The sequence below is a fragment of the Ylistrum balloti genome, unplaced genomic scaffold (assembly GCF_031769215.1).
Source record: "Ylistrum balloti isolate Yb309-2 unplaced genomic scaffold, AGI_CSIRO_Ybal_v1 Utg370742, whole genome shotgun sequence".
NCBI lineage: Eukaryota > Metazoa > Mollusca > Bivalvia > Pectinida > Pectinidae > Ylistrum > Ylistrum balloti.
Window position 1 is genome coordinate 1,134,611 of NW_026782437.1, and position 27,589 is coordinate 1,162,199.

The 27,589-nt window shown below is 32.4% G+C and overlaps 2 protein-coding genes across 2 annotated transcripts; one reads left to right on the top strand and one right to left on the bottom strand.

Annotated features, from left to right (window-relative positions):
* Nucleotides 1-3,107: 3,107 nt before the first annotated feature.
* LOC132557971 (sugar phosphate exchanger 3-like) lies at nucleotides 3,108-15,209 on the bottom strand. The gene is made up of 17 exons (XM_060222501.1): nucleotides 14,895-15,209; nucleotides 14,007-14,130; nucleotides 12,638-12,730; nucleotides 12,130-12,161; nucleotides 11,779-11,830; nucleotides 11,156-11,301; nucleotides 10,760-10,856; nucleotides 10,425-10,509; nucleotides 10,129-10,224; nucleotides 8,056-8,162; nucleotides 7,604-7,745; nucleotides 6,598-6,623; nucleotides 6,270-6,345; nucleotides 5,866-5,970; nucleotides 5,239-5,333; nucleotides 4,181-4,252; nucleotides 3,108-3,749 (listed from the first exon to the last, which is right to left on the bottom strand). Exons 1-17 carry the CDS (start codon nucleotides 14,942-14,944, stop codon nucleotides 3,570-3,572), a joined length of 1,578 nt encoding a protein of 525 aa, XP_060078484.1. The 5' UTR covers nucleotides 14,945-15,209; the 3' UTR covers nucleotides 3,108-3,569.
* Nucleotides 15,210-15,426: 217 nt separating this feature from the next.
* On the top strand, nucleotides 15,427-26,632 carry LOC132557992 (serine/threonine-protein kinase 3-like). The gene is made up of 15 exons (XM_060222523.1): nucleotides 15,427-15,522; nucleotides 16,136-16,396; nucleotides 17,838-17,938; nucleotides 18,174-18,270; nucleotides 18,448-18,555; nucleotides 19,057-19,176; nucleotides 19,809-20,256; nucleotides 20,341-20,843; nucleotides 21,805-21,874; nucleotides 22,137-22,195; nucleotides 23,285-23,424; nucleotides 24,779-24,861; nucleotides 25,202-25,262; nucleotides 26,180-26,264; nucleotides 26,472-26,632. The coding sequence occupies exons 1-15, from the start codon at nucleotides 15,427-15,429 to the stop codon at nucleotides 26,571-26,573; spliced, it is 2,334 nt and encodes a 777-aa protein (XP_060078506.1). The 3' UTR covers nucleotides 26,574-26,632.
* The last annotated feature ends 957 nt before the right edge of the window (nucleotides 26,633-27,589 follow it).

Genomic DNA, 27,589 nt, shown 5'->3' on the forward strand with positions numbered 1-27,589 from the left:
CATGCAGCAAAATTCAGGTACCTCCTCCGGACCTAGGAGATTGAGAAAACAGACACACGTCAAGAGAATCGAATCTTTTGTACAAACGCCAAACAATGAATTATGCTGCGTCAAACGACTCTTTCATCCTTGTAAGAGAAGTCAATGATGCTATGTGTCCGATAGAAATCGTGAGGCGAATGATCAAAAATCAAAATTGGCACAAAAAAAAAAAAAAAAATGTAGATGGGAAGGCATATAAGACCACTCCCCCCTCCCCATCCCACCCCATTCCACCCCGAAATTCAGCTTGATATTTTGATTTCAGGGAACGTCACGTACCAGTAGACCAAACCTCCCAGTGAAAGTCATTGTGATCCATTGGAGAATTAGCAGCTGTATATTCAGACGAGTGATACCAGCAACACATCCTGCAGCAAAGATAACACAAATGCTACATGTATTTCCAATATTTCTTTATTTTTTTTATTTTCAATTTTTATTTATTCATTTATTCATTTATCTATTTATTTCCGATACTTATTTATATAAAATCGATTATAGGAAATGAATGCACAACAAAAACAGACAGGAAATATTTCGAATATGATAATGTAATGTATTTACTGAAAGTAATTATATAATAGAACACATTTTTGCACACTCTTTCTACCACCAAAGTGAATTTAATACTGGCAGATCAATTTGCATGGGCCTGATGTCCGTTACCAACTCAAAAATGTTGTGTATTCTCACACATTAAAGGACATGCTAAACAATATGGTTAATTCCCTGAACACACTTTCTGTTTTCATGGGGAACACACACATGAAGATGGCCATGTCAATAGATCAGTGTTGAGTTCAATGTGTGCTCAATGCATAAAGTGATACTTTCACAATCACTTATTATATAGAGTAATATGATGGAATTTTATCCAATGAAACATTTTCATTCTGCATAACAGCACATCAACAACAACAACAACAATTTTAATTCTTAAATTTAAATATAAGACAGCTGTTAGTATTTTAATCCAATTAAAATTTCATTATAAGTTAAAGACAATTGTTTTAAAGGATAAACTCTTCTCTGCATTATCTTATGTGTGACAAGCAAGGCAATAATAGAGAAGGGAGTTAACTCTTGAATCTAATGAAAGGTACACTGCAAAGTGTAAAAAATGACATATCAGTACAGAGGATTATTGTAATGGTATAATGCTATGGTAAAAAATTTGTTTAACTTTGCCTATTAAGTTTTTTTTTTTAAACAAAACCCATACATGTGAACAGTGCTCCTGTTTTTAACTTGATTAAATCAGCAGAATTTGACACAGACTTCTGCAAAAATATGATCATGAAATATAAGGATATATAAGTGTGTTTAAGGTTCTGTCCAACCACTGGAAAATGTTTCACGAGTTTCTAAATACTGTATTAAGTTTCATATATCACCTAATTTTAGCATCATGCTATAGAGTTTCAACCTACAGATACCAAATCTGCAAAAACTGTCAAGTACAACATGTACTAGGTGATATGTTAACAAAGGACAAGCCAATCTTACCAAACAAAATATTGTCAATGTATTGATGTGTTGATATCACAGATTCCACTCAAAATATTTAATTCACATGTGACAAGGCCATTGTTCGCATACTGTCACTGCATTATACTATTCTCATAAAGAAATACATTATTATAAATATTGTAAAAAAAAATTGAACCCACTAAGGTGAACTGCAAACTAAATCTTACATTTCGTCAGTTAGTCTTACTTCAATATTTTTGACGACATCATGATTTGTATACCATGTACACAAGATGATATTATCACAGTAAAAACAGTGCATTTAAGGAAATACATAACATGTTATATGTCTGATTTATAAAGACGAACAAAATTGTGACACTTTTAAAATGATAATTTAATTATAAAATCAACATATTTGAGGAAAATACACTCACATTTAAACATGAATTGATGTCTGCATGCATTAAAATACATTTACGATTAAAATGAGGATAAGATGAGCATGTAAATTAAATACATTTACTGTCATTATCAAACTTAAATCGTAAAATTAATAAGGAACTCCGTAGTATAAAACCACAAATTACAAGCCTTGCAGTGACCCTGCCATAGTGATTGTACAGCTTATGAAATAAGGGTACAAACAGTACTATTTATGACTTAAGTACATCAAATACAGCAAGGTCACAGTAACAGTTCCATAATGGGCTTACAGTCCACGAAATAAACGAACGTCACGCCAACAGCTTCATTTATGACTTAAGTTCATCAAACAAATGTAGTAATCATATCAAAATAAAAGATATTGTTTGTATGTGTATTTACTTCTTTTTCACAACTTTTAACTACATAATCTAAACATACAGTGACAAGAGGCTAGATGGGCCTGTTCCGCTTCTTTGGCATAAAATGCTTTTTAAAAGTACATTTATATCTCATATCATTGACCTTTAAACTAGCCAATTTATTTGAACTTTGAAAATTAGCATGCTTATTAACCAAGCTTAATATTGCCTTACAGACAAGGTCAGCTCAAAACTATTAACTAATTTTGTTTTCATGGTACCAAAATAATTATTTCTATATGTCAATATTACAAGTAAACTGAACTTTCCATCACACTTCAGGTAAAATTAAGAATCTGAAATCCCAATGAAAATAATTTTAAAATTCAACATATGATATCAAAACCTCCGTGGTTAAAGAAAAAATTACTATTAATATAATAGTTAATAATAAATTAATATAAATTTACTATTCATACTGGTTACTGACCAGATTTTGTTCTTTCATTGTGTCATTGAAAGAGAATCTCAGTTTGGCCAATGGCATATCTAAAAATAAATTTCTTTTCCAATAATAAGGTTCTCATAAAAACTTCAAAATAGATTTTTTTTCAGGATTTAAAAGGGAGTTTTTACTTGCAAGAAATAACAGACAAATACAAAACTATTGATGAATATACATAAGTGACTGCAGAAAATCCTAAATATAAATTAAGAAATTCATATTAGATGGACTGTAAATACCCTTCTCTAACAATGAGTGAAAAAACAATATCATGTAAAAATCATCACAATTCTATAGCTGTACTGTCCTTTATGAATTACTTTAAAATTGATTCTCTATAAAATATTTTTTTCTAAAACAATTGGGGGAAAAAAAAAGAAAAAAAAACAACAAAAAATGAGATAAGAAAGTTAAAGTTTTGAGTCAAATACATTTTAAAAGAAAAGAAAAAAAATATACATTGGTTATTCCAAAAGTAACTGTACGGTATAATGTATTTGAACACGTGGTATGAATATGATACAACAGGGTAAATTCAGATCTATTAGTAATGTCTTTCATCTTTCTCAAACAATCAACTCTGGAATATCCCTGAATGTAAAATAAATTTATAAAATACATATGCATTCAGAATTACAGAATATGAAAATAGTTTTTGAACAATCTCTTGAGAAATGAATTAAGCAAAAATAAAACATGACTATTATAACAACACTATTATTTCTTTACACGAAGATTTCTGATAATCTATGATAATTTAATCATCAAGATACATGATCTTCTGCTGCATTTATAATAACTGGTTCATCGTCACTTTCGAAGCTATTGTCCGAGTACAGGGGATATCTGTGAAAACCTTGAAACCACGAACACCTGTAATGTTTTCTAATGTCCTTTACTTCTCTTATAAAAAGTGGAAATATGCATACACCTGTCAGGAATGTCTGCAAAGAAAAGAAAGAATTACACTGTAGCAAAAAAAAAAAAAAAAAAAAAAAAAAAAAAAAAAACCAAAAAAAAACCAGAAAAATAATTCAAATCATTAAACTTGATTATAATGATTCAATTTCTTCTGATCTTTTTATCTATTTCAGAAGTTTGGTGTTATTTTCATTTTATTCATTTTTGATTACATTGCACATTTTTCTTATTTATTGCCCTTCAGACCATTTTGAAGATAACAGCATCATTCCTTCAATTTCAATCTATGAGTTTTATTCTGTTAAAGATTGAGTAAGCGTTTGTGTCTTTATACATTTATTATAACCAACAGTCTGGAGTGGTGGGGATAGTGATGCTGCTGGGGGTGGAGGTGGGAAAACCAAGGGTGATCAGAGGGCAGGTTTTAGAGGGCAGGTATAGGTGCCTTACTTACCATTATCATGAAGAAGATAAATACAGGAACCCAGTTACCATTGGCAGTTTTTTGTATGGCTGGCACAAGTAACTGTGGATATAAATAAACAAATGTCAGTTATGACTCAAATATTATTTTAAAGGCTTTCTTTCCATTTAACACACCTTAATGCGACAGAGTAATATTTTTGATCAAGGGACACCAGTTCAGAACACTAAAGCTTTCAATCATTTCAAAATTATTCCCAATCGCCCATGATGACAATACATATATATTTGTATTTCATGCAAGATCCACTAACAATATAAAAATACATATTTTTTATTTTGAAATTTTCAATACAATTATTCATAATTGTGATTTTTAGAGTATGCTTATTCCTTGTCATCGAGGGAAAAATATTCAGAGTATTCCACCTTCAGGAGTGTAAAAAGTTAAATGTAATTATGAGTTTACATAAAGATTGGCAGAAAGACAAGGACTTCCATCACCATTCTCTGATCTAGATTGATGTGGGAAATACAAGGATTTTGAACTTTTCCCTCATCCTTCTTAAATCTAGACTAATGGGAGAAATATATGGATTTTAAACCTTTCCTTCACTCTTCTCTGATCTTGACTGATTGGAGAAAACAAGGATTTTAAACTTATCCCTCACTCTTCTATAATATTGACTGATGGGAGACAAATTAGGATTTCTGAGGTCTTGAATGTAAAAACTAAAACCCTAGACTTTCCTGACACCCTGTAATCTGACATTATGATTTTCCACTGTGTATTGGATTTTCTGTTTTTCATTGTAGATGTGTGTACTGGAAATCAGAATCATCCTGCTCTTTTTTATGAAAGTTCTGTAAATTGACTGGGCATACAAATCACAGTGCTATACCAGTATAACTAAATGTAGGGTTTACTGCAGTCAATCCTGGAAGAATAATCTTTGCAAAGACATATACTGTTTTGTTTCAATCAGCTTAAACTATATTTTAGATAAGCCATACATCTGATTAGTCTAGTGTTCATATTAGGAACATCATGGAAACTGTGAAGAAGTAATATTCTTTTGTGTAACAAACCTGGCCAATGGCTGCCCCCACACTTCCTGTCCCGTCAATAATGCCGGTTACTGTAGCTAAGGCTTTCTGATTCCCAGCAACTGGACCCTGTCGCCCTGGTAACATAAAGAGTACAAAAATTTTAACTTGAACAGTTCAATCAATAGATAAAAAGAGAACTGACCAGATATACATCGAATATCAACTATTCAACAATTAATACATGTATAAGTAAGATGGAATTTGACATTTTCTTCACTATTTTTCTTCACTAATGTCATTTATGATCATTGCTTCGAGAATCAGTATATATCTGTGATGGTGAGCTGACAAATACAGAGGATTGATCACATTCGAATCTACATTAGATAAGATGAACCATCACTTTCATTTAAATTGTGACACCAAAAAGTTTGTTTTTCTTTCTTATTTCCTAAAATACAAAAAGGTCAGGTATATGCAAACTTTCCTAAAAAACAAAAATTCTCGGACATTTATAGCAGGGAATATGTGGTTGTATGATACTAATATGTTATATAGTATCCTGCTTTGTCATTGTCAATATCTATTTCTCATGTACTGGAGGAAGTCTATGTAAATTCATTTGTATTATCTCATCAACATGACACCGAGACAGTGCAATCTTACCCAGGTCTGCTGCGATTGCTGCACTGATGAGGTTGGAAACACCACCAACAAAGAACCCAACGATCGTCATTAGTAAACCATTTATCGTCAGATTGTTTGGAGATTCTGTGAAACAAATTCAGATACAACTTACAGGACAACATAAGCAAGTTTTCCTTTCTGTTTTTGTGTTTTTTATCACTATATTTACTGCTGATTTAATATTCTTCTTTTCTATCTTAAAACTGTTAATGTAAACAATGAGATTTTCATAAAAACGACCATTAATCCAGACATAGAAATGCTTGTCACTGGAAACGATACTTTTTAGTAACGATAAATGAAAAATATTTTCAGTCTATAACTGATTAAACTTAATGTTTAATGTGTATTTCCGTATATATTTATAAAAATCCAATACGTACGGCTGTATATAAACAAAGATGGTATAGCTAGCACCAGCATAGGTATCACAATTATTGTCCTCTTCTCAAACCGATCCTGTTTAAGAAATTTGATTGAACTTAAAACTTGACGTTAAAAATAATAATAAACAACTATACAACAATATTATTATGTTTCACTAAGTTTTCTTTACTATTTACTATTGCTTAATGAATTTCTTGTAAATTAAAATATATAGGTAAAGCAATTTAATCAGGCACACTGTATTCCATTCCATGAAATATTTCCCAAACACAAATTTGATTGGACAATTGAAATTTAGTCTGAATATGAAATGGTGATACTTACAGATATAACACCAGCGACGGTCCCACCTAAAGCAGAGGATAACATCAATACTGTAGTAGACAGTCACACAGTAAATGAGATCAGAATGTCAAATTTATATCTTTATATATGGTTTATTGGTAATTAAGAAGATGTTTAAAACATATTTGACCCTGTGACTTTGAAAGTGTGTTAAGGTCATTTATATTGACAAACTTGGTAGTCCTTCATCCTAGCATGCTACAGGCCCAATATCAGTACCATGAGCCTTCTAGTTATTGAGAAGAAGTAATTTGAATGGGGAGGTTACGCACGGCACCACAGGTGGTGCACGACGACGGATATAACACAATGGCTATCATTAATCCTGACTCGAAATCCATACCTAAAGTGATACCAATATTGTACCCACATTTATATCCCTAAGAGTAGCAATTCCCGTCAGCAATACTTTAAAATAAAAATCAATAAATATGTACTTGTGACCATTCTTCATTGATATATCCAGTAAATGTATTTAAAATCATAAACAAATATGTCGATGACAAACTAGTATTTCTTATTAGTCTGCATCATTGCAGTAGTTATTGCTTGTTTTTCCTTTTGGTTTCCGGCAGTCATGCCATGAAAAAGTAAACAACACGAAAGATTTACAGTCAACAGACTACAGTGTATTTTGTTTTATGTTTGGTTGCCTAATACTATATATATTCTAACTTTCACCTGTGTACCTGTGTAAACGCAAGGATGAATGTTCGATTGGAAATCACAATAGGGCTCATTAACACAGATATGGCTGATCGTTCACATTAAGTCATTAACACCGGAGCCAGGAAATTTTTACCTGAAACAATGTGATGCCAAAATTTGATGCAAGCGTGTTGGACACCAGTGAGTTTTACAGCAATTACTAACTTTCAAACACATGTGAGCTGAAGATCTTACAGATTTTTAAATCATAAGAGAAAATATAGATCTTCCTGATCATTTCTCCCTTGGGGGCAAAAAACAAGAACAAAATGCTTACCTACTATGCCCCCAATGTCATACCATATTGACACTTTGTCGGCCGTAGACTCCTCCCACGAGAATGAGTTGGCGAGATAGAATGGAAGCCAGAAGAAAAAAGAGTAGTTGACAAGCTTTAGGCATGCGTAGGCCAAGGAATACTGTAAGATAATAAGGTATAAGACATCACATCACATTTTAACACGTTAAAATATATCCAGCCTATCATACAGAGATACAAATGACAATTTTTCTCCAGAAGAATTTCTCAAGGATTATCTTATACTCTTATACTCTTATACTCATTTCTTTTTGTTCCCCTCTCCACTTCCAAAAAACCAGTTTAATAACCTTAAGTCAATATTGTTCAAAATCATGTACAACCTCTATTAAATAGAGTACATATTAGTTAATATAACCCAACGTTGTTGTCACAGAGGAATGGCGTAGTAAAGGGAACATGAAACATACCAGGGCCACTCCTGGTAGACAGATTGCCTCTCTCAGACTCACGGCCTTGTCCGAGTTTGATGAACCACTGCTTATTTTATCATCAGAGCTCGAGCTTAACAATGGTTCTGAGGAAGAAAGAATAGATAATTTTTGTGCTTTAATTCATTTCAACTGCATATTTCCAAGTTAATTACGCTTTTCTTTTCTGGAAAATATCTATTCCTTCCTTTGTCTATAAAAAGTACAAATTATAGCCCTTGTTTTATCTATGCCAAGATTTCAATGTGTATGACTTAAAGAACGAGGATTTTCTCGATAAATCTATTGCATAACTGTTCTGATTAAAGATGCACATCTGTTCTAACTTGTTAACATGTGAAAGAACAATAACATCAGACAAATTCTGTGTTGATAAGGTAAACAAAAATATTTTCCTAGAAACTATATTATGAGAAAATATTCATTACTTGGATCAGTTTAGGAAGAGAACACAACTCTTCTGTGTTCTTAGGTAAATAGCATATTTCTCACCATATAATTTAAAGATAATCCCATCTTATCAGTTATAATATCAGGCCTAGTCCATATTGAGAGATAAAACAGAATCAGAATAAAAAGAAATTCATGTATAAGAAAATGTGCTGCGACAAAATTGTATTATAAATACATCTGTGAGATGAATACCCAATAGAGGATATATAAAGGATATATTCTACCATACTGCAGACAAGGGTTTAAATATTTGGTATAGGTAAGTTAGCAGTTTAACAAGAGAGACTGATCATCCCACAGGTGTTCATCTGGGGAGAGAATGTTATCATGCTGATTTGACACATGCATACCACTCCACTGGATTTTAAACTCAAGAATTACCTGTATACTAAAAAAATTGAAATGGATGGACAACAAACTGATGTTAGAATTCCCATCAACAACCGTTTCTATGTTTTGTCATGCAGTGATATCACAATACCAATGTTATGCTTTCACTTCAGAGCCTTGTACACGGTTCCTAGCCAAAATATCAAAATACTGACATGTTAATTACAAAATGTAAATCTAAAAATCATTGTAATTTCTTATGTTCAGCTGATCATTACGATAAAAAAAGCATCAACCTTTATGTACTTGCTTATTTTAAGATATTTCAATTTCAAAAAACATCTACATTACCACTTACATAGAAAGTTGAAATTATCATCAGTTTTATTCAAAATTATGTAATACTCTTGCTTCGTGATTTGTCTTTGCAGTTTTAATTCTCAATATTTTGGCTGCATCAAAACTAATATCAACTTAAACACGTGCAGATGAAACAGAGACCAAGATGTGGTATGAAATCTGAAGCAAGCATAAATCTTGGCAGCAGGGATATGATACCTTAGTAACAGTAAAGAGTAACATATACCTTCAGACTCGGTTTGGAACTCATGCAAATTTCTGATGTCTGAAAGCAGTTGAAAAACCAAGTCTATACAAGTCTACCTAATACATCTATTAAGAACAAGACCTTTCAAAACGGTCAGAAAGAGCAAATCTAAATAACCCTGTTATTAATGCATAATATGACTTTTGCCAAAGATTAAAAAAAAAGGCCTTCATCCAATATCTTCTACTCTGACAAATTCAATCATGATAAAAAAATGAAAAGACTATATGTGTAACATAAGATTCTGAACACAATCAAAACTTGGATACAAACACTGCAAACCTTTAATGTACCATTCCAAACAAGAAATATTCAACATTTCACAGATTTGGGTAAACAACACTACAAAAGCATTCAATATGCAAAAACTGATAAAGTATCCGTGCAGTGAACACTAAAAACATTGGAAACATTTTCCAAATATTTATAAAACTTACCAGTAAACACCAAACACAGTGGCAAAATCAACAGGTAACTTTCATTTGCTCTATAGAGTATTCATCACTGAGAACCATCAGTTTTATTCATTTATTTTCTAATGTCACTGCACTGAATCCCTTTGGGGTATGGTGAGTTATATTATATAGTGTTAAAATATAAGTGTGTTGTATGGTAGCCATCTCTCAATAAGTAATGAGGTTCTAAATATCACAATAGCATACCAGATTCCACCTGAGTGGCGTTGACACTGCCCGTTCTGTTATATTCCTCCTCAGTCTCCGTAGGTATTTGTTTATTTTCATCTGTCATTGGTAAGCCTACAGGAAAGAAATTGACACAAAACATTATTGCTTTTAGATACAAGACTCAGACTAAAAATGCCTTCTTAGATTTTCATACATTTTAAAACATACAATTAGAGCCAAATTACAGTCAGTATGATATAAACATCAATTCAATGATACAAATAATTGAAATAACTCACACAAAGAAATTAATCTATTTTAAGGAAACTTACCAACATCTTTTGGAGAAGGAACTAATGCAAACAGATTTAGGACACCACCAGCAAACAAGACTGTGGACGGAACTAAGAACGCATACTGAAAGAAAAAGTGATAAGTTAAACTTTATAATTAAAATAACAAAAGATATCAAAAGATAGTGATATCATATGAATAAATGAAACTTCAAGGAAACAATGGTTTCTCACATACTGTGTAGATCATGACATTCCTGTGCTGGTTTTGTTCATGAATGCTGAAAGAAATCGTGATTTTTTTTCATTTAAAGTTGATAAGATTTTTAAATGTTTATAAAAAAATTTAATTGGACATGAAAAGGACGACTTACATCATACCCGTAGTCTAATACGGAGGAAACCATGAGAGCACCAATGATGTTACCAACCGAGGCACAAGCACTCCACAAACCAAGTACAAACCCTCGACTGTCAACAGATAATACAAACTCTGGTTTTTCATATCCTCAAAAGTGTATTATTCTCTATAAACATCACCATTTCCTAATAAAATCAGAATGAAATAAACATTAAATTACATGTAATATATTGTCCTCTCAATATCACACTACAATGAAATATTAATAAATTAGAACTGAATCAACAAAATTTGTGTTAACTGATGCTAATAAATATATATTGTAATTAAACCAGTAATTAATACTGCACAATAAAACTCATCTGCATGATGTTGATCTACAAAAGTATGACTTCGGCCACCGACTAACCTTGACCTTCCAAACCAGTTGCCCATCACAGCAACTACGGTGGGCCATCCCATGGACTGTAGTAGACCGTTGAGGATCCATATCAACACATACATGTACTTGTTATAGAAATGTATCCATTCAAACAGACTCCCAAAGACAAACACCTGAAAAAGGAGCAACATTAGAATGACATATATATCTACATTTTGTATGTTAAGTTTCCGTCATGGGTTTTGCCTCTCAGCCTAAGGAGAGCTACATCAACAATTTCACATTATCAACCCTCAGCACAAAGATCATCAATCACAAAAATCACTATTAGTTCATATTGAAGAAAGCACTTATATAATTATCATCACTATGGTACTTCAATTTGGTCCCAGGTTATCAGGTCAAGTTAGAATACCTCGTACATGTGAATTCTTTCTATTTATACAGAACGGGTAGCTTTTAAAAGTTTTTAAAAACTTAGCTCTTTCACTGGGAGGTTTATTTTTCAAATAAAAAAATATCAAGAAATGTTTCATAAAATGAAGGGGCCATACATATACACAATATATTTAAGGTTAATTAACTCAAATGACTAGTAATTGAAAAATTAAACAAGACAAGCCATATACCTTTTATATTGAAAGACTTACACAGATAGCAGATGAACACATTCCAAAGGATAACACCAGTCTCAAATTGAACCTAAAAACAAAAACAAATATGTACAGAAAAAGCTAATATTCCATCATGTTAACAATATAAAATGTTTAACAAAATAGAACTTAACTACTGATCAGTCAGGAAGTTTTGCAATATGTAAAATATTTTTTCTATCAAATTATCTCCCTTGCATTGTGTTTTCAGCATGTATAAAGAAAAATGTTTGAAACCATAGACTCCAGACTATTAAAACAGTATATATAATATACTTATCACAGAAATCACCATGACATGAAATAATGACAAAATTATTTCAAATATCTATCTATTAAGATACATACCTGTCCCCAAGCATGCCACTAATATAGAGACCCTAAAACAGAAAAGGATGGTAATGGTGAGTGACAGCTAGCCACATTACTTCAGTTCTAATACAATTTCTTATGTATTCAGGTAAGTGATTGCAAAATGAGTAAACAAACAAACACATTTCTCTTTCCTCTTTAATGAAATAAGCTAAACTTTGTGATGTTTTAGAAAAGATTCAACAAACAAGAACACATTTTAATTACAAGTTTCAATTTTGAAAATAAATAAAATGACAATTCCATATTTTGAAGGCAGACTAAATCATGTTCCTTTACAACCTAACAATGGTATATAGTAACATGTCAGTACGGCATACTGATACAATTAAAATATTTAACACTTTGGAGGCTTTAAAAGAACAGGAAGTATTTGATAAGCCTGAAATGGTCACAACACAGAAAACACTGTGTGTATTATCATATCATGCAATTAACACAATCTTGGAATAGCAGAAGCTACAAAGTGACTTAAATCACATACTAAAGCATAAGAGATCATAAATGCTGCATCCAGAACTCCTAAAAACTCAGTATCTTCTCCTTGTTTCTGAAATAGGTGATGGGAATTCCATACCTGAAACAGGCAAAACAAGACATGTTAATTATCAGCATAGGGAGTTGGAAAACAACTAAAATAACTTATACTGTATATATAGAACATAACATACTACTTAGAGTGGAGTAGTTGGCTAATCGTAGAAAACCAAGAAATCTAATCACTTCCAAGACAGTTAATTTGCATTTCCTGTATTTAAATTCTACATGTTTCAATCTGCTATTCCCGATGATGGCTGCATAGCAAACCCAAAAATGTAGATCATAAATGACATTAAAATGAAGATCATAGATGACATAAAATCTTGTAGAACCCATTGACAGCGATTCACCCTTGGAGACATTTGGTGTTTTGGATCACCCATCATATTATATATTACCTGTATATTGTACAAAACAACTAAGGGGAAAGTTACTGGCTGAAGACAGAGATCTTTTTGGACTCACCAGAGTCTAGACTTTCCTGTGGGACAAATTTTGAGAAGCCACTAAATCTTCTAATGATAGGACTCATCGAAAGTTAGGAAATGGTTTTGGACTTGCATGAAAATAAGCTGAAAAAATTGCTGGAAATCATTTTTTTTCAAGGAAAACACAAGGTTTAAGGTTATTACAAAGGAATACATGGAAGTAACTGGAGCCAAGAATGAACTTCAAAAATAGATATATAGTGCATTTTCAAGAAAATAAATGGTGTTTCCTATACAAAAGTATGAAACATGTAGATTCCATACTTTGTATAACCAGTTACAATTTTTAGGCTCCAAATTGGTACTTTGTTATATATATACACAAATGCATAGTATACCACTGAATCTGGTAGCTATGTTGGTACATTGTTGACCTGCGTAACCTCAAGTGAAGATGTGAGGTGAGTGGATAATGGTATCCGAGAGTGGTGGTTTGTGTTTCACAAGAACCTAAGAAAGGACTAGTCTGTGCTTACATGAATGTGTGTATCTTTGGGCAAGACACTTAGCCCTAACTGCTAAGAATGACATGTGATGGGCCTCTTGTATGTTATTCAGTAAGGTAGATGAAGCCAATAGCTACATTAAGGAGGTTTTGCCTTAAAATTACCCTGGTTGTTCATAGATTGTGTAACCCTGGTAAAATACCAGCCACAATTTACCACTCGGCTAGAGAGAACTTCTCTTTAGCTCGATTGGTTGAGTGTCAGACTAGTAAGCCAAGGGTCCCGGGTTCGATTGCTAGCGGAGGCATTGAGATGAAAAATGTCACAATTGAAAAAAAAAAGACAATCTTTGAAAAATAACATAAGCTTATAAACTTACATCATATGGTTGACATGTTTCATTGTTGCATTGTGTCTCATTGTAAGGTGATGGAGTCCATTCCTCTGACACTGTTGTCTTCACATTGCTGAAAGTCTTTCTTGTGGCATGGAAAAATGCATAACTGCAAAATCAAATCTCCAACTTTTAAAATGTTCATCAAATAGTTTATATACTTTTTAGAAGGCCATAACTTAAAACTTTACATAAATAAAGATATATGAAGTGTATCTGCTACAGAAATATTTGTATTCTATATTGTTTTATAATTCATTGTAATTATAATGAAATTATTAGGTAACTTAATTCGTGCCTTTTGCAATTATGTACATCATATCAGAATTTTTTTATTTTACAAAATCAATTAACAACTTAAATGATAATGACACTGTAGGGGTTTCCTTTATTCTTGTTTGCATTGCATCAATGTTTTTACGTTTTGTTACAAAATGTGACATTTATTGGTGAATAATTTTGAAATATGTCTTTATGACATAAAATTTAAAAACTTATATTATAAACATTGATAGAAAGCATCAGTAATATATTCATAGTCGTATATATAAAACATATATGTTATATGAGACATATATGTATGTTATATATGTCTCTGGTTATATACATCATTGTCCGTCTCTGAAACATTGAAAATTAAAATATTTAATTATATAACCCATTTAAATCATATTGTATAACAAAATGTTTTCCAACAGAGAAGCATAATGCATCCTGGTTGTAACAATTAATTAATTGCAATTGAGGGCATATCTCCAGTCGAGTGTGCTATATATAGACAATGCATTGTAGATATACTTCAGTGAAATATCCTGAGGGCAGCGTCTACGTGGTCGTGGCAAATAAATTCAGAGAGCAGTTGTAATTTCCTACCTGAAAAATGTTAGAAGGAAGGTAATTGCATGAAAAACTGTCCACGCCATCGTGATATATCCAAGGTTACAACAGCCTATCGAGTGGATACCGAAGTCACCAAAATCTGATCTGATGAGCTTTAATTATGTCACGTCACTCGTGACAGGACAACTTCACTGAATCAACGCTCACAATCAAGGTCATCTACCACAACTCTTAGCAAAAATAATCAGTACGACGGCATGTTTTCATCTTCTTCTCCCATTCCCACATTGTTGTAAAAGCATGGACAATACTTGCTGATTTTGTCCATTGAGAAGCATACGTTTGCGTAGCTTTAATCACATGATAGCCATCAAAACATCAGCATCTTCGTGAAAAAGACGCTTACTTGAGATACCATACAGAAGCGATTCAAGCATATATGCGATGTTGTTTTCAAACCGGATGTTTATTGATTAGAGGTGAAACGTGACATGTCATAACAAAACAATTAAAGGCTCCAGGCGGGTTTTCTCAAATACAACCTTCCGGGTTAATATGGAGGAAAATGGATGACGAAAGTGTAATCCAGTATGAAAGATCGCTCGGGAAAGGAGCGTATGGATCCGTATTTCTCATCAGGAATGAACTTAACGGTGAACGGGTAGGTAACTCGTATCAGTCATTGACATTACTGTGGTTGTTCAAACAAACTTTGATCATCATCAATTTTCGATTTCGATTTGTTTATAATTATCAAGATCCATTGTTTAACTGTTATTATTTAGAATTATTGTCAAGATTCTATCATAGTTAATTTCAAAATATCCTATATGTGTATTAGTCAGTGATTGTATTGTATGAACTGAATCATTCTGTTAATAAACTGACCCCGAAAAAGCCATAAAGCCTAATTCACAAGTCATGGGTAATTAAGTCGTTAAGCTAACAACCTATTATTCTGAAAAAGACAGTATTTTTAACTATTTGCGATATTTGACATTTTTTTTCTCTTCGAAGTTCACGGTATTACACGAATACACAACTGATATGTAATTTTCGTACATACGTTGTATATATATAGATATCTGGTATACACAATGTAAGTGTGTGTATTGTCTGTTCTTCTGTAGATTTTTGTGGCACACCATGAGATGATTAATACTTCAACCAAATATCATTCATTTATTTGTTAATGGTAAAAGAGGGGTTGAATAATGTTTTGTATTCAGTTGAAATATATGGGAATGATCAAATTATAAACATTTTTTTTGCAGTATGCACTGAAAAGGATAGACTTTCAAGGTAATGAAGAAGAATGTGTGCAAGCAAGACGAGAGGCAGAAATTTTGTCCAAACTAAGTCATGAAAATGTTTTGAAGTACATAGAGTCATTCGAAGATGAGGATACTCTCAACATTGTTACAGAGTTTTGTGAAGGGGGAGACCTGGAAGATTACTTACGACAAAGGAAGGGTAAACAACTTGCAGAGCAACATATCATTTTATGGATTCAACAGGTTATGTCAGGACTGCAGGTGTGTGTATTAACTCATTTAAGGATAATTATTGTGCTGTATGTTAAGTATGTTGGTTTTTAAAATATTATTTTGTATACTGGATTAACTATTTGTAGTCTAATTATCTAATATAAAGATGATTTTACCTTGTCATTACATGGGCAGTGCTTGTGGAAAGTTAGGATTTTGTATCTAATTTTATGTAATTGCTAAGGTGTTTTGATGTCTTAGTATTATACACAATTTGTGATGTATATAGAAGTGATTGATATATATATGTATACAATGAAACCTACCTTCTGAAGATATTTTTTGCATTTGAAAAAATTCATTTGTTTTGTACAAATTTTACATCTCAGGGGTTCATGAATATACATGATTTCAAAGGGTCAAAGGTTTGGATAAATCAGGTTTAAGCTTTTGTAATTTGCATAGATTTGTTACTTAAATCTATATATAGAAATTAATATATAAGTCAGTTGTTATATGTTTATTCAGATAGAAAGTAATATTACAAACATTTTCTTACTGCAGTACATAATTAGGAAATGGAAAAAACGTCATTTGAAATAAATCCCTGTTTATTTTGATTTAAGTACAAAAGTATCTCATTTTTTGCTAAGAATTACATGGATCTAATGAAGGAGATAACATGTTATCGTTCTTGATGAAGCAGGTTGTAATCATATAAGATCATGTCTAGAACTATAACAGTTGATTATGTACATTTTTTATAGGATAAGGATTGGTTTGATAAAATTATTAATGTTTATAATATAGATGTTGAAATTAGATATTTGACTTTCAAGAATATTTTGTTTTGAAATTTGTTATGTTTTATAATTAACAAAGAAGTTACAGGAAATATTTGACACATTTGTGTTAACATGACAAAATGCACATGGGGAAATATTTTGATACAGATGTATTTCTGACATACACATACGATTTTGTACTCTCGATCACTTCCTTAAATATGTATCTTCAGTTTAAATACTGGTAGATGTAAATATGGGGACATTCAGTATGAAATTAAGTAGTATTTCTCTGTCAACTCTAGCATATTTCTTTTATGATCGACGAATAACGCTGTGGAAAACAATTAATTTATTGCTATAATTTGTTGTTTATCAATAATTTGTTCTAAATTGTTGACAAATCAAAAATTTAGGTCTATGAAAGAACAGATGCAAAAAATGTGATAACTTTAGAAAAAAGATTAAAATTGAGAAGGAAACACCTATTGGTCTATGAGAGCAATATTGTGGTAATGTTTGTATGATCACAGGTATATAGTGCAAACTGATAATGCCATTATTGCATGTATGTACACTGTAAAAGAATGCATATAGAATGTTGTGTTTTTATAACCAAAGGTAATACATGCATTTAACTATTTTCCTTTTGAATTCTTCCATGTTTAGTGTTAAATATGTATAAATGTATTTTTTCGTTGCAGTACATACACGAGAAAAAGATTTTGCACAGGGATTTAAAGACTAAAAATCTATTCTTGACAGAAAATCTTAATATCAAAGTTGGAGATTTGGGCATTGCTAAGTAAGTATAAAAAATTGTTGAACATTGATTTTTTTTCATTTTTTTTCTTTTCTTATTTTTTTTCTGTGAAACAAACAAAATATTAATGTTCATAGTCATACTGTGTATATGTATGTAGCATTCTATGACATAAACCTTGTAATTCTCAATAAATATAATTGTAGTTTAAGTGATATCATTCACCTACAAGTATGTAAGTTACTATTGAAGATAAACAACTTTTTTATGTTGTCAGAGTTTTAGAGGGTGAGAAAGCCAAGGCTATGACGTTTGTAGGAACCCTGACCTACATGAGTCCGGAACAGTTTCAACATCAACCATACAACCATAAGGTAGGATTGTGGATAAATTACAGTAGATTACTGAAAAACTTGCTCATTTTTAATATTTATTTGATGTCTCTTGTTTTTATCCTGATAAATAGAGTTTAGGGATTTAGACTTGTATTGCAATGTATAATTAATTATTTTTTAAATTTTAGGATGATATTTAATGACTATTTGTTTCAGGCTGATATCTGGAGTTTTGGATGCTGTGCCTATGAGATGGTAGCATTGCGGAGAGCATTCAATAAACCCTCCTTGTTTCATAATGTACAGGATATCCAAAACGGAAAGGTGGGTTTTAAAGTTTAAATTTTTTTTTGTTTTAACATTTGAAAAAAAAAATGGATGGATATGATATTTCATCTTTTTTATTGTTTTATTTTCAACATGAGTAATAAAATTTCTACCAGTTGTTGGAACAGAATATTGTACAGGAGCAAGCAAGGTAATGTTTTCCAGCATTCAATGCTTTAAATATTTATGTATATCTATCAAATTTTTATTTTTTGTTTTTTTTTAATTTGTCTTTTTTTTCCTCAACAGACTGATGGAAAGACACTCAGTCTCTGATTTGTAAAATACTGACATGTTCCTGCTAATATTGGACTGTAACAGCAATCTTTTCCAACGATTGTCACATGTCTACTCTGATTGAAATCACAAGTGATAGTTAAGAAAAAAAATGGGAGAAATACTGAAAATGCTTAATATCAGTACTACACAGCTAATTAAAATTTTTCTGAATGGTCAGAGTAATCAACTGGTTTGTAACATCAGATGTTTTGTTTACAGTTGCCAGCATTTCCCAGTGGTTACACTGAATCATTGAAGGACCTAGTGTTCTCTATGCTGAAGACAAATCCAAAACACCGCCCCAGTGCAACTAAGTTATTACAGCATGATCTACTACAGGTATGCAAGCTTAAAACCTGAAGAACTTCATCTTAGGCATACTTTACTGAAAATCTTGTCCCAGTGCAACTAGCTTTTACAACATACTCTACGACAGGTGTGTAGTCTTAAAACATGAAAAACTTTCAGCTACAGGTGGCACACCATACTTATGTGTAAATCAGGAAGAGCTGAAACTTTGTTTTGAGATTATATGTACACTACCACAATGGTGTGGTAAATGTACATATAAGTTACACTTCAGATGTTGGGCTTGTACCCAGGTAAGGTTAAAGGTCAACAGCTAGATCTAGATTGCCTATTTCTACATTAACGTCTGCTGTTTGTATAGGTGAGGGGATAAATTTGTAAGAAATAGAGGTTATAAGTCAACACTATGGTAACAGGTCTAGCTTTAAATCATTCCCATAGATGTTTACTTGCCTTATCTGACCTATATAGTGTATTACACAGTGTACCAGACTTGATAGACGAAACTTGATAGAACAAAACAGGTTTTTGTGTTACACAGTATATTAAACATACAAGGATTTCTTTAATCATCACTGCGTTGATAACATAAGGCTTAATGGAAGTGATAATCTCTTGTATTTTACTGGTATATTTGAATTAGATATGTTTTCTGTTGTAAGGATGCTACAAGTTGGAGGATACAAGATGTGGTGGTGTTGTCTGAAATGGAGTCAAAAGGAAAACCCAACAAATCCGCAAGATTACGGAGGAGGAAAGACGTAGCTCAAGGAAAATATGCCAAACCTGACATTCGGATGTCGATGTCCTGGAAAGACATACGAATGGAAATTGACAAACATGAACAGGAGGTGCTCAGTAACGTAATAGATAAACTTGCTCAGGTCACTCTTCAAAACAGTGCTAGTGGATTCATGGATGATACAATGAGAGTTAATGAATCTGAAGAAAATAGTACCATGAGAGTTAATCAGACAGGTACAGGTGATTACGATGACACCATGAGAGTTAATCGGACAGGTACAGGTGATTACGATGACACCATGAGAGTTAGTCGGACAGGTACAGGTAATTACGATGACACCATGAGAGTTAATCAGACAGGTACAGGTTATTACGATGAAACCATGAGAGTTAATCAGACAGGCACAGGTGATTATGTCGACACAATGAGAGTGAACCAATCTTTCTCAGGGGATTATGATAACACAATGAGAGTCAACAGCACATATGAAGGTGATTACGATGACACAATGAGAGTTAATAATACAGGTACGAGCAAATATCGTGAAACCCTAGAGGAAAATGAAAGCAATGATTATGATGATACATTTGTAACAGCACGCTCAGGAAACGATACAATAAACACATTCTTAAGTGATCACTTTGAGGAATTTTACGATGCATCACAAAGTTTATCGTCAACCGTAGCAACAGAGTTAGAAACTCTTTTACGTACAAGCTCTGATTCGTTATCTTCACTGAAAATTAACATGGTATCAAAGGATTTACTAGAGAAACAAGGACCCGATGGTGAGGCTATGAAAGGTAAAGAAGAGGAAGTGCTAGCTAGTCTGGAGGGCACCATAGATTTCTCTAGAAATCCCATCGCAGCAGCCAGAACTATTGTGGAAGGATTGAAGAAAAACCTAACCCCATTCGAAGGTTCTGATGAAGTAGAGACAGCACCACCACAGGTATAGTTATTTATACTAGCAGGACTCTCAATCTGCCAGATTTGGGGCTCTCGATCTGCCAGATTTGGGGCTGATATTTGGCCCCATTCCCAATGCAAAATAGTATCTTTTTTTCCCAATTTAGACCCCAAGTTTTCCCAATTCTAAGGAAAACACCATTATTTTTCCCAATTCAAAGGGCCCCGAGCCCCAGTCCCAAAATGGGGTGTGAGAGCCCTGAGGAGGCAGTTTCTATCAACTATTTCAGTGAGAACTTTTCAGTTTATAATGGTGTTGACTTTAAGTTTATAATCACTGTCTCTAATACAGCTGTAAATCAATTTGTTTCATGTGGGATTCATTGTTATGTTATTATTCGAGGAGATTCAATCATGAACTCAAATCCCTAGCAATTATATGTACCAAAATAAATCTGGATTGCATCCATTTTGACTGGGTTAATGAATTGAAGCCTTGCAGAGTCCATGTCTCTGATTTAGTCATTTCTAGATCAGTGTTCGTGAAATTGTGTACTGTATTCGCGAATATGTCTGAAGAGGTCTGCAAAATAAAGAATTTGGAAATGATTTATGATAGAAAAATGTATATTGATTGTGCAGCCACTGCCCGTGGCTCTTTAGTCACTACAGGTAGTGCTGTTGATTTGATCACACAGACTGTAAAAAAACTCAGCTGTAGATTTTAATAGAGAGAGGTTCATGCTTAGTAAATCATTTATACCTGCACTTACACCTAGAACTCTGAAAATATAATATAGGTTTGTAAAACTTGTAATATAGTTGTACCCTAAAATTTGATGTAATTTTGTCAACATGTTAAAATTTACCTGTAAAATAAATTCCTGGTTCACTTTGTAAAATATAGTAAGAATTCTATTATCAACACTATTAATAAGTAAGGTGACCATGGTACAGTATATTTTTGAGGATTTCATCAAAATTTTATTTACTTTGAACTGTAGACCAACTCTTCTAGTCCTGATGGAGGTAAAAAGAAAAGAAAGAAAGCTAGTTTTCTGGCCAAGAAAGTAGGTAAGGTGTTCTTTCAATTCTTTAAACATAAATATTTATTTGAAACCTTTTTTACTTAGATAAACATGTCTATGATTTGTTTGTTTGTTTTTTTTTTCTTTTTTGATTTAATTTGAAATATATACCCAAAAATTACTCTCATGAGTACTTGTTACATGTTATAACATTTCTGTTTGTATCTCTAATTACTAACTGTGTTTTACAAACAATATCATTATACAGTTACATAATCTGTATTTTTTTTAAAAATTTTATTTGACAGAGAGGAAAAAAAGTGAGACGACCTCACCTGTTGGCAGTTTGACATTTCCTGATTCGGAGGTATGTTGGGATAATTTTTGCACAGTCATCTAGATTTATGGAACTGTTTTATAATTGTACAAATAAAAAAAATTACGTTGTCTTATCTGAAGACTGCACTTTCCCAGTGTATTTAAAATGAAGAATGAGAAAAAAACTTTTTATCATGATAAATTATTCTGATAGCCACAAATATACTACTGGAATTTTTTTAAAAAAATTTCTGTGAATGTTAACGTCTTTCTGACATCATGACTTCATTGTGATCATCAGTCTTCATTGTTATTCTGATGGAGACTTGCTCTGAGCTGAATCATAACTTGTAGCTTATAATAAATAAAGGATTGATCTAACTGTGTCTTTAACTTTGGACTCTGAAGAATAACTTATTATATTGAATGACCAGACACTGCTTATTCAATGACCAGTTACTCCAAGGTTTGGTACTGCTTGTCAGTAGTAGATAGGGAGGTTTATAGAGAGATTCAGGAATGTGTGTAGGTTCTGGTTTTCTGTTAATGATAGTGCTAGATTTTCATGAATTGAAATCTATCACTTGTGAAAAAAAGTCACTTTGAAATGACTTCTAGTATAATTATGATTAAAGACAATTAATGCATTTGTCAGTCTTACAAAGAATTAAAAACAAAATTAACAGTCAAGTTTTTGAAAAAAAAAAAGAATTATTGTGCACTAAATGTGAGTTGACAAGGGACCTTTTTTTACCCTTTTTGTCTTCCCCGAATGACAGACATCATGTAGAAACAAGCAGTTTCACAGGTCTTTCTGTTAATCCAGACTATAAGTAAATAGTGTGACGCTATGAAATAAATCTGGCATGTTAACCTTGGTTCATTTTTCAAAAGCAAGAAATAACAGATTTGCGTTATTGTCCGTGATATACGATATCAATAACTATGGCTCTGGAAAATTGAAATCCTGATCAGTTTCGAGAATTCACTAGCTCCTGTGAAGTGATCCAGAATGAGGACTGAAGGAATCTGCATGAAAGAGATTCCACTGCATGTTGAAGTTTGCATGAAAATGAGTGGTTATTGATCCTTTGACCTTGAACATAGAATTTTGTATATTTGATTTGACCTTGGATAGAAATATACAGCACCTGTTGACCTTGTGACCTTGTACACCCATGCTCAGAAAGCCACTTTCAAGAATGTAAAAGAAGGAGGTGACATGCCAGCAGCAGAAACCATCCCAAAGGAGGAAGAGGATGAACCAGTGGTAATGAGGTAAGTTATTTAATGTAAAGGGCTAGTGGTAATGAGGTAAGTTGTCAGTTTTGCAGCTCACCGGGTATAAAGGACTGTTAGTTATGAGGTAAGTTATATTATTATCCATTATATAGTTCACCTTGTATAAAGGATTGTTAGTAATGAGGTAAGTTATTGTCCATTATATAGTTTACCAGGCGTAAAGGACTGTTGGTAATGAGGTAAGTACCAACCATTTTACAGCTGATCAGGTGTAAAGGATCACTTAGCTTGTATCATGGCATAATGTCTGCTGTTTGTTGTCAACATGCTAATACTATTTGCATAGATCATGTCTAAATATGGTCACAGGCATCTTCTGATAAATGAGACTTCATCCATGGCTGTAAACAATGTAAATGTAGAGACTTTCTCCCCCTGAATTCAGATAGGCATGCTGGTTAGGGGAAATAGAGGCTGGTATTTGAAATGGATTTTGACCCAGTTCGGTTTGCAGTTTCTTTGGTTTAAGTAGACTTGGTTTTATAAATGGAACATTTTGCCAATGGGAGGTAGAGATATTTAACCCATTGGGGAAATGAAGGTAATCTGCTCAAGTGATTTTGACCAGATTTGGTCTTTAGCATCCTTAAGTGAAAGAGACACATTCCTATTTGAATATAGAACCTGGTTTTCTTTGAAATAGACTGGCATGACTGAATGAAAATAGAAAAAATGTTGCTTCAATGTATAAGCCCCAATTTAGGAATTGTACAAGGTTTGGTACTGGGAGACTGGTTTAATGATGGGAAATTCTCTTTTATATGCTGTAAGATTACTTATTTTGTTGAGTAATTTATTTTCTTTGATTTTATTAGTACTCATAATCGGCTTATATGTCCATAAACAGATAAAACTGTATAAGTAGTTTTATGGAGCTATATTTATCAATAAAATCGAATGTCACCGAAAAAATTGTTTTCTTGAAAAAAACCCACAAAATTGAATTCAACAAAAATTGATGAATTCACAGTATTACTGTGAGCAGAGACGTATATATACATGATATATATGTCTCTGCTGTGAGCACAAATGCTTTGTCATGATTGATGAAATAACAAGGTTTTTAGACCCTTTGGAACTTATGTTACTTAATATTATATTCTGATACATGTGATTTGAACAGTATACATGTATGTAAATAGGAAGTAATTTCTTTAAATGTTTGTTATCTTATTTACCTGCTTTGAAGAGAAGTAAAACATGTTCTGTTCTCTTCTTGTTTTTTCTTTTCAACAAATCCCTATCATTTGAAAATGTTTTACAACCGTGTAAAAAAGGTTAAAATCTCTTTGAAAAGCTTCTTGAACATAAGATTTCTTATCTGTTTAAGACCTAAACGTGCACGTTCCCGTCGTTACGGTCGTGATCCTTTCAACAGAAGGAAGACAACAGATTCCATCAGAGGCATTCTAGGTAAATGGCTTGTCATTATTTACTCAGTGGAGTGTTTTTCCTGTAACTGAAGGACTCTTTGAAAGTTGTATAACCAGTGAAGCCATGATTAGAATTTTTGAAAAAATATTAGCATTATCTTTTTCAGAAGGTAACAAAATAAACAAATTTCTACCAGGTTATATCTAGCTGTCTGTTATGAGTGTACCTGGTCTTGCTTGATGGTTTTACCTGTGGTTTTCTGAAACCTAGTCTTTTTATACTTAATATTTTTATTTTTATTTCAAACTTTCTAACCTTAGCCATTTTGAGCAAATTTATTCTTGTTTGATATTTTTACCTGTCATTTTCTGTACCCTAGCCATTATGAGTGTACCTGAGAACAAGGACATCTGTGATGACCAAGCAGCATATTTGCGGAGGTATGTAGACAGGTATTGAGAAATTCAATAGAGTCATCATTAAACTTGTAATTTCTGCCCTGACACAGTGTTAGGTATGTAGTGGAGAGAAATTACAAGTCTGATTTAATTAGCTGTGAGAAATGCTGGGCATGCTTTACTGCCTAAAGTTAGGTTAGGTTCGCTGGATACAAATGCTTGTTAATGGCTGGTATCCATTCCTGTATCTAGGAAAGGTAAAGGGTTGGACGCATTGATAAATCATAAAGCTAATGGAAAATCTTTTCTGCCACATTTCGTGGGGAAGGTGAGGTAAGGAGGTTATCAAATATCATTCATGTCTGTCACATTCCACCATTTCCTATCTCTGATTAACACTCCAATCCCCAATTCGAACACATTTATTTTAAAGGGACTTTCATAAAACTTTATGCTGAAGTCAACTATGACATTACATGTACGTCAAAAGAGTTTATGTTTCAAAGTTCAATGTTTTCAAAATTAAGGTAGCCATTGCTATTTTGATATACACATTTGTTAAATATGTTCATGTCTTACTACCCTTTCTAATGAAGCTTTAATATTTGCTAGCATCAGGCAAGTCTTCCCTTACAATTTAGTTATAACAATACATCAGTGTTTCTTAACTATCAATTCAAATACAGTAATGTAGTTCTTAACTTACAAAACATTTGTTTTAGAATACTAGTTTTTGATTCTTAAAGTATTGCCCTCATATTGTTCATATTAAATCAAGAGACAAATATAGACATGTAGAATAACAGACAGAACACCAATCAGCTTATTCCAATATTACATTAATCACAACAAATGATGTCACAGACTAACACTATTTAATTCTTGAATTTAATCTGTTTTAGTTTACTGAAAACAATTAATGTAAATTAACTTGGATTTTGCAATATATCTTTTTCTAGGGAAATTGTGAATGACCTTGGAAAGGACATACTGGATAAGTGTTTTGATCTCATGTCAAGTATTCAAGACGACAACATTTTACAGGTAAAAGTTTATTCCAGATATTAGAAATAAATGTGTCACAGAAGTGATCAGTTATATTAAGTTTGCTAATAGTAATCATTCTTGCTACTTTTAAGTGCAGAAGACAATGGTTTTACGTCTATATTTGTTTCCATTATTTGATTCAGCTTGATGGTGATTTAAGCATAGTCAAGATTTGATAATATTTCTTTGGTTTGTGTTTCGTAGGTGGTGCTACAAGATTTAATTGGACCAAGGAAATATGAGGAATATAGAATGCACTTGTTCTTGCTGAGGATGTTTGAACTAAATTCAATAGCTTCATATTAGGATGCTCAGATCAAACATGTTTGGCTTTGACCACCGTAATTATTTTTTCAAATACAGATTTACTCAGGAATAAAATGACTGAAAGGTCCATTTACTTGTTACACTTGAAAAGTTGGAAAATATTTGTCAGGAATCATCAATCACTAAAGCATATCGAAGAATACCTGTATTTCTAGAAACAATATGACCTTCTGAATGTTGAAAGACAAATTTAAATCATTCCTTAAATGTGATGTGCTCATTCGAGATTTTCATTCCCATGTTGATAATTTTTGGATATTTTAGAGAGTAGAGGGCCTGATACTGTAAATGACATATTTTTAGTACTTTTCGTGTTGAAAGCATTACGCTAAATTATTACGGCACTAATTGTCACCTCTGGATATTGTTAATATATCACTAATGTGCGAATTCAACTTTGCTCTTAGTTGCCAAAATGTGACAATATCTAAAATTTAATATCACTAAATAGAGTATGTTTACACTGTAAAGATAAGTTTTACTAGCCACAACCTAAGGTAGAAAAATACATGGATTTTTTCACAACTGTGATCTGAAAGTCTTCGTAGTCTAGGTTGTGGTGAATTTTATAATTTATACAAATCACACAGATACTCCTCCAGTGATTCTACTGTTATAGGTGCCAAATTTTTTATGCCATTTTTATGAAATTTTTAATCACCAGTGCCTAATTAATGACAAACTTTCTGTCAGGTTTTTATTCCTTCTTGCCTGTATATTTAACTCTGTCATTACTAAAGGTAAACACTTGATTAACATTCTCTATCATGTTCTTAAAGTAATATTTAGGTGGATTAACACTATCAAACAAGAAATGGTTGGATCACAATGGTTTCCAATGACATACTCCATGAGTGCATAAGATTGACATGGTGCTTGGAAATAACATTTTACATTCCCACTGGAGGATCAAGGTTGGTTGATGCCATGGAACAAGAAGTGTATGGACAACTGTTATGTCCGAGAACTTAGTAGTAATGGTCATGGGATTGAAA

Coding starts and splice junctions, on each gene's coding strand:
- LOC132557971 (XM_060222501.1), bottom strand. CDS start 14,944: ATGGCGTGGACAGTTTTTCATGCAATTACCTTCCTTCTAACATTTTTC. Junction 11,302..11,778: donor TGTGTTCATCTGCTATCTGT/GTAAGTCTTTCA, acceptor CTCCTTTTTCAG/GTGTTTGTCTTTGGGAGTCT. Junction 8,163..10,128: donor CGCCACTCAGGTGGAATCTG/GTATGCTATTGT, acceptor TTTCTTCCTCAG/AACCATTGTTAAGCTCGAGC.
- LOC132557992 (XM_060222523.1), top strand. CDS start 15,427: ATGGATGACGAAAGTGTAATCCAGTATGAAAGATCGCTCGGGAAAGGA. Junction 18,556..19,056: donor AGGATATCCAAAACGGAAAG/GTGGGTTTTAAA, acceptor TTTTGTTTACAG/TTGCCAGCATTTCCCAGTGG. Junction 26,265..26,471: donor AAGACGACAACATTTTACAG/GTAAAAGTTTAT, acceptor TGTGTTTCGTAG/GTGGTGCTACAAGATTTAAT.